The sequence below is a fragment of the Nicotiana tabacum genome, chromosome 11, assembly GCF_000715075.1.
Source record: "Nicotiana tabacum cultivar K326 chromosome 11, ASM71507v2, whole genome shotgun sequence".
NCBI classification, from domain to species: domain Eukaryota; kingdom Viridiplantae; phylum Streptophyta; class Magnoliopsida; order Solanales; family Solanaceae; genus Nicotiana; species Nicotiana tabacum.
Genome location: NC_134090.1, coordinates 3010310 through 3017554, shown reverse-complemented (window position 1 = coordinate 3017554; position 7245 = coordinate 3010310). Strand labels below are relative to the sequence as shown.

At 34.8% G+C, this 7245-nt stretch overlaps 1 protein-coding gene across 3 annotated transcripts; it reads right to left on the bottom strand.

Moving 5' to 3' along the window:
* Positions 1 to 838: 838 nt before the first annotated feature.
* LOC107809524 (isocitrate dehydrogenase [NADP]-like) lies at positions 839 to 6635 on the bottom strand. Of its 3 annotated transcripts, XM_075224655.1 has the most exons (17): positions 6310 to 6605; positions 5699 to 5900; positions 4639 to 4682; positions 4424 to 4533; positions 4222 to 4259; positions 3841 to 3918; positions 3696 to 3749; positions 3510 to 3611; positions 3242 to 3333; positions 3043 to 3146; positions 2850 to 2918; positions 2642 to 2757; positions 2472 to 2506; positions 2103 to 2245; positions 1718 to 1840; positions 1525 to 1617; positions 839 to 1182 (listed from the first exon to the last, which is right to left on the bottom strand). In XM_075224655.1, exons 3-16 carry the CDS (start codon positions 4672 to 4674, stop codon positions 1527 to 1529), a joined length of 1191 nt encoding a protein of 396 aa, XP_075080756.1. In that variant the 5' UTR covers positions 4675 to 4682; positions 5699 to 5900; positions 6310 to 6605; the 3' UTR covers positions 839 to 1182; positions 1525 to 1526. The 3 variants fall into 3 exon arrangements, with proteins under 3 accessions (XP_075080756.1, XP_075080754.1, XP_075080755.1); XM_075224653.1 differs by lacking the exon at positions 5699 to 5900 and having other exon boundaries at positions 6310 to 6635; XM_075224654.1 differs by lacking the exon at positions 5699 to 5900 and having other exon boundaries at positions 3242 to 3327; positions 6310 to 6633.
* Positions 6636 to 7245: the final 610 nt, after the last annotated feature.

Genomic DNA, 7245 nt, shown 5'->3' with positions numbered 1-7245 from the left:
ATTTATTGATGTTAAAGCACTATGTGAATAAAGTTTTTCGTGGTGGCTTTTAGTCGCCACTACAAGTAAAGCTAGTTAAACGACCTAATAAGTTTCGGGATGACTTTTGGTGGCGACTACCACAGTCGTCACTCGCCACCAACAGTATTACTATATATGACAATTTTTGTAGTTGCGATCACAGTTTTAGGGACAATTATTTATCGCGACACATTAGTTGCCACCAAAATACTGCCTTGTCACCCCTCAAGAGCAAAGTTTTAGTGACGACTCTTATGAGAGAATTCTAGCATATTTGACATCTCGACAGGTTATAATAATTAATACTTATGAAAAACAAACCAGTATATAAGCTTAGTTCATTGTCTAAATTTGTTAACCATAACTTTTAGCATTATTTAATTATTGCTTTATTTATTTTGCAAATTAATCAAAATCATACTATATGTATCTAAAATTATTTTGTGGCGCATTTTATTATTTATGTGGCTAACTTAGTCGCCACAGCAACTAATAATAAAACAATAATAATGTAACAGGGGCAAATGTGGACTTTTCACAGTGTTTTTTTGTTAAGCATAGTAATGATAATCTACCTGTCTATTCAGCAAATAAATAGTAATTCTTTTTATTAATATGTTTACATGTATGATGTTGGATCAACAATAATGATTTTTCTTTAGACTTGAGATAATACAGTGACTTAGAAAACAGGTAAGATGCAAATGGAAATGTGAAACATTACCCTAATTTTCTTATGTATAGATTTTATAAGATTTTTAGAATCAACTGAACATAGAATCAGTCATGAACTAAGTAAAACAAATAACAAACTAAGTAAAACAAATAACAGTTATGTCTCAATCCCAAGCAAGTTACAATCAATTATTGAATCGCCACTATCCATATTGCTCAATTCAAGCTCATCTCAATCTAATATTACATAAGTTAAAAATAATAATAATAAAAAAGAACTAGACGTTCTTTATATTTTCTACAGGCAGCCGAAGTTAAAGTCCAGGCAGAAAAATTGAATAAAAGAGAGCATAATATAGTTATAGTCCTCCTAATCCCATTCCTGAGTAAATTTCACAGGTAAAATGGTATAACTCTGCCAATGGAATGGCATCTTACTTATCAATCCACAAAGTTCTGGCGCAATTTCCTCCTCTATATGCAGACCTATCAGGAAAACAAAAGAAGAGTAAAGGAAAGAACTATGATTATTACAAAAGCAACATACCGATATGAAAACTTTAATGAATGAAGGGGATAATTAGATGGTTGTACGGGATGCGGACCAAAGGCAAGGGGGTTGAAAATCAGGTTCCAAAATGTTGGGGAGCGAGCGTGAGCTATGGTAATAATCGTGAGTATTAAAGAGTGAAGATTGGTGAGAAGAAGTGGTGTCGAGAAGGATTTTTTGTGCTATACAAGAAGAACATCTTAGTAGATTATATCAAACGGAGTCACAACTAAATCCCTGTAAGAAAAAAGATAAGTTTCGGATCAGAAAAAAGGTACACTTAAATCTTCGCTTTCAGAAGTCTAGCTTTCAGCTCCTCAGCCACAGCGTCGATGAACTCTTCAGTGTTCACATATTGATGTCTAGCAACCCTATATGGTTTCAATAGAGTAAGTTATAGCAATGACAGCAAAAAGGGTTAACTTCAGATCAGAAAAAATACTATGAATAAGAAAGAGTAAAAGAGCTCACTTGGATCCGTGGACAATAAGTGCTAAATCTTTGGTCATTTTTCCATTCTCCACCGCACCAATGCAAGCTGCTTCTAGTTTCTTGGTGAAATCCAAGAGTGCAGCATTGTTGTCCAACTTTGCCCTGTTCAAAATACATGATTATTTGTTCAGTAATGCTATCATTAAAAATCTAACCAAAGCAATTTTTTTTTTCTTAATAACGGAGAAATCCGCGAGCGTCAGTGGTGCATCGCAACTCGATGGATAATGCACCTGACCCTCTACCCTTCTCCACTTAAACACCAGGTGTGCGTCTAACCCACACATCATGTACTACGCTCTTACCACCAGGCCAAAGCGTTAGGACTCTAAGCATAGCAAATTAAGTACCAAAAATGTCCTACCTATGTGCAAGTCCACGAGTCCAAGCAAAAATCGAGGCAATGCTGTTCGTGCTGGTTTCACCTCCTTTTTGATGAACCCTGTAGTGCCGTGTCACAGTTCCATGGGCTGCTTCTGACTCTATGGTCTTTCCATCTGGACATATCTGAACCAAATATTCCAACCAAATTAGAATCCAAAATAAGGTCGCACATTAGCAGTGACGACAAAATGATCAAATGAATGATAAGCCTTATTTTCTAGAAAACTTAAAATTTCTATATCTAAGAGACGATCTCTCAACCAATAATTACATGAATCACGAGGTAAAAAAGCATTAAAAATCAAAGAAACTAGCTGAAGGGAAAAGTGGAAGCAGATAGAGAACATACCAGAATCGATGTCATCAATCCAAGGGATCCGAATCCTGTTCAAGTAATAAACAATTTAAGAATAATTACAAGCTCATACGAGCACAAAAGTAGGAAGCAAAAGGGAAAATTAAACAAGTATCTTTTATGCGTACTAGATAGATAACGTTTACCAAGTTGGCCGCGCATACCTTGTGCTAAGAAATCACTTTGTACATCCCCGTCATAGTTTTTGCACGCCCATACATAACCACCATCACTTTTTAAAGCATAAGCAACCATATCATCGATGAGGCGATGTTCATACCTATTTTTACGAATTCAAGCATTTAACCATCTCTGTCATTTACAATCATTAACAAGAACCAGTTGTTGGAAATGAAAAGTTGGGTGCTTTACCAGATTCCAGCTTCCTCAAACTTTATTTTCCAATTTGACTCATAAACTTCCTGGAATATGTCCTTGAATCTTCAGAAAAGATCATAAAAATCAGAAGAGAAACCAAAATAAAAAGGGAGGGTGGGGAAGCAAAAATCCTATTTAATTGGTGAATGTACAAAGAAAATAGAATCAGAGAAATGGCTAGTTGTACCTTCCATCATATTTCTTAAGGATGGTATTCTTTGTGCTAAGATAGAGCGGCCATTTCTTTTGGTACGCCATGTTCATAGAAGCTTCAGCAAAAGAGCGAATAGACTTCACACAAAGAAAAAAGCAGCACAAGATGAGTCCATCCAGCGTAATCTACTTATCTATTTTAGGTACACTCAAAAGTTTTGCTAAAAACAAACCTCATCTGTGTTGTACATGGACAGAGCTACTCCACCAGCACCAGTGAAGTTGTAAACCTCAAACTCGGTCTTTTCATCCTTCCCTTCTGGTACTACAATCAGGTTCAGTACAATATCTCAGCAACATTTTCTAACAGAATCACCGAAAGTTGTAAACGAACTTGAACCAATTTACTCGTAGCCAAACTAGAGTAGAACAAACAAATATCTAGCAAATCTCCGAAATCATACAGGTTTATGCAACTACAGAGATGAGCAAAAACTTTACCAAATACTAGTTTTAGTTTTCCAGGTCCTTGAATTACTGTATCAGTAGCTCGATATTGATCACCAAAAGCATGTCTGCCAATGCATATTGGTTTTGACCAACCTGATGTCAGCTTAGTCTATGTAAGTCGAAGACAGTATCAAGTGAACAAATAACAAATATATGACTGCAGGAAGTATAATATACCTGGGACAAGTCGGGGAACGTTTTTGCAAAGGATTGGTTCCCTGAACACGGTACCTGCAACAAAAACCAATAAGCATCGCTACCTTCAATTCTAACATACAATGATATCACCTACCAAAATTGGCAAGTGAAGATGGAGATTTACCATTCAGAATGTTCCTGATTGTCCCGTTTGGGCTCTTCCACATATGCTTCAAGTTAAACTCCTTCATACGGCCCACATCTGCAAATGCCATTCACATCTAACTATAATCCAAGTCCAACTTCTTATTATATTATCCATTTGTCAAATTTTATATGTTAAACAACTTATGATTTTCTCAAACTTTCTTACATGCTTTTAAGTTGTATTTTATAGTTCCTTGATGTAGGTTCTAAACACGTAAATTTTATTTAAAAAAAAGAAAAGATGTCTGATATCACACTGAAATTAGATGGTTTTACCCTTGTACTCTGAATACCATTATTAGTACAAAACCAGCAGGTTATTCAAATGATAAAAAATCGCAGGCAAAAAAGCAAGCACCTGGAGTGATGGTCGCGCACTTAATTGCTACATTATACCTGCAATTTTTATTAGTTAAAAAAATAATAAGGCTGGGCATATAAAGAGAAAACGTTCAGTAATCCATGGAAAGATTAGGACAAGACAGTGTATGAGCTTGCTCCTAAAACAGCTATTCTTTCATTAAGTAGAAACTAAAAGATAGAAAGAAATGAATACATACTTCAAAGTAGCCTCAGCACTTTCAATTGTAACCTTGTCATCTGTAGCATCACGGTGAGGAAGACCAAGATCGAAGTATTTTATATCCAACTCCACAAAGGGAAAGATGAGCTAAAGCATAAAAGAGAATTCATATATCAGCAACTGTGAAATTAACACGAGAGGATAAACACGAAAATTTTACTGCCATCTACATAAGGGAAAACAACTTGTTACCTTGTCCTTAATTAATTTCCAAATTACACGCGTCATTTCATCTCCTGCATCACATAGCCAGGAAGAGCAACATAAGAAAAGGAAAAAATACATTTCTTGATAGTTAAGAAGAACCAATGAGTAATGTGGTGGACCAAACTAATTTATCAGACATAACGCACAATGTGAACTCTTATTGTTTTTTCTACTTTTATCATACTTTGTAGGTTGATTATCATTTCATCATGCTCCTTTTCTACGACAATACTCAAAATTTTCAGCCCCATTGGAGATGAACTTAATCTTCACTTACAAAATTTACCATGAAAACCCAGATTTGGTGGATTATCACTAACAAGAGTTCAAAAGTTAAAACATTTTTTAAAAGGAATTAGAGCACTTGTATTCTTCTAGCCAATTAGTATGCACATGAGCAACAACAAGGTCGAAAAGCCCCACCAGACAATAGCGGAATATTGCATAAAAATGCAAAAAGATTCCAGAGATATTTTTTCCAGAGGTTAATATAGAGACCCTCTGTTACACTCTAAGCAAATACCACACTGACAAAACAGAGAAGAGATACTGGGTATATACAGAAGCAAGCCTTAGATCCTAGTGACGCGTTTAATAGTTGTGTGGGCTTAGGCCCAAAATGGACAATATAGTGAACTAGGCTGTCACATATGGTATCAGAGGAACTCCGCATGCAACCTTAAGCAGTGGTGGGGTAAACCTTAGTAAGAGCCTAACGCGAGGTGTATGTAACACCTTGGGCCAATCCCACATTAACAAAACACAGAGAGATGTTGATATATAGAGAAACAGGCCTTAGACCCTAGTGATGTAAACCAAAGGGACCAGACTGCCACGGTCGAGGACGTGGTGGAAGCTAAACGAATGCCAATCTCGAGCAGTTAGAACAAGTATGTGTATCAAACAACTCTCTACAAAGTTCGCTGATTACATACGGGATGTGGTTTAGGAGCCTGGGAGGCGTGATTCAATTTGGAGATGATGGTTAGTAAAGAAGCAGTGGCTAGGAGTAGTTCGACAGATAGAAATTTGGCGAGATACTTACTTCCTCATCTTCCTTTGTATTCCCATCCCCTTCTACCTTTCTTCATTATTTTTGCATTCAGTTGTATTACAGTATTACTTCTCCAGCCAATTGAATTTCCTTACTCTTAGTCAAGTACCTCCTACACCTACCGACGCATTTTAAAGCCGTTCAGACTTATGCTCAAAACAGACAATCTCACTAGTGGACTGAGCTGTTACACCTGTTCCACCCAAACAAAAAATAACACAAAAATCAATTCTTGAACAAGAACCAGTACATAATCTTATGAAATCACAACCTCTAAAAATTAGTGAGTATAGCGAATAAAAATGCAAAAAGGATTCCAGAGATATTCTTTTCTAGTACTTAAGAAGAAACCAATTTCCCCAGAAACAAGAAACATCATAAAAATCAATTCTTGAACTAAAATTAGTACATAATTAAGATATTTAGAAACAAGAAACAGCATAAAAATCAAGTCTTGAACTAAAATCAGTACATAATTAGGATATTACAGTTTACTGACACTAAAACAGTTCTTTGTACACATAAATTTCAAGAAATTTTAAAAAGTAACATACAAAGAGAAGATCAGATAATCAAATGAAAAAGAAGCATAAAGATCTAACCGTCCATTTCAACTATGGGATTAGCCACTTTGATCTTTTGAAAAGCCATTTCTTGTAAAGAATTGAGATTGAGAACTGGAAATTCTGGTGATATATGGAAATAAAGGGGTATAAAGTGTAATGGAGTTTGGTAAAGAAAGCTTCGTCGGCCAGAGAAGCTTGAATTGTAGTTGGGAAATTGAGTAGACAGTGTACTTTGGAGAGGTTGAAGTTTTGAAGGTAAGTGCGAAATTGACATAAAGACAAAAAAAGAGGACATTTTTGTAGGTACAGCTCAATGAATATTCAACTATTGGTCTTAACGACCTTACTCAGAATACAATACTAAGAGACCCTTTGGACATAAGAATCTTTTTATTTTTTTCAAAACATTTTTAATTTTTTTTTAAAATCAGTGTTTAGCCATAAAATTTTTAAGTTTTACTTAAAAAATAAATTTTGAAATTTTTTGCTTTTCAAAATTTTCACTCAAATCACTTACAAAATTTTAAAAATAACCCAAAATTATATTTATGTCCAAACACAACTCTAATTTTCAAATATCATTTTTACTTGAAAAAAAAATCGCTTTCTTTTGAAATTTTACAATTCTTACGTCCAAACGTCCACTAATTCTTTTTCCGTAAAATTCCACTTACTAAATCAACCCAAAGAATACTGAACGTATCACACGCGATAGATATACATTTTTTAATTACTAATTATTTGGTACGCGTATTGCGTGTGTGCCCATATAAGTAAATACGATATTTTTAATATCACATATTCCATGCGGTCCACAATAAGTGATATTTTGACTTTTTTTGTGGTTCAAAATATCTAATTTTTCCATATTTCAAGAATAAATGAATTATTTTTTTCCTACATTGCCCGTGAAGTAAATAGTGTTGGAATATGTATTAGGAGTATTTATGTGAAGAGACAGCAAATGTTAAT

Bases quoted from the DNA above. Each gene is read 5' to 3' on its own strand.
- LOC107809524 (XM_075224653.1), bottom strand. From the start codon at position 6,568: ATGTCCTCTTTTTTTGTCTTTATGTCAATTTCGCACTTACCTTCAAAA. The intron at 4,534-4,638 runs GTAACAAGTTGT...TTTATGCTTTAG, and splicing joins GGAAATTAATTAAGGACAAG to CTCATCTTTCCCTTTGTGGA. The intron at 2,758-2,849 runs GTAAAGCACCCA...TCGTAAAAATAG, and splicing joins TTTGAGGAAGCTGGAATCTG to GTATGAACATCGCCTCATCG.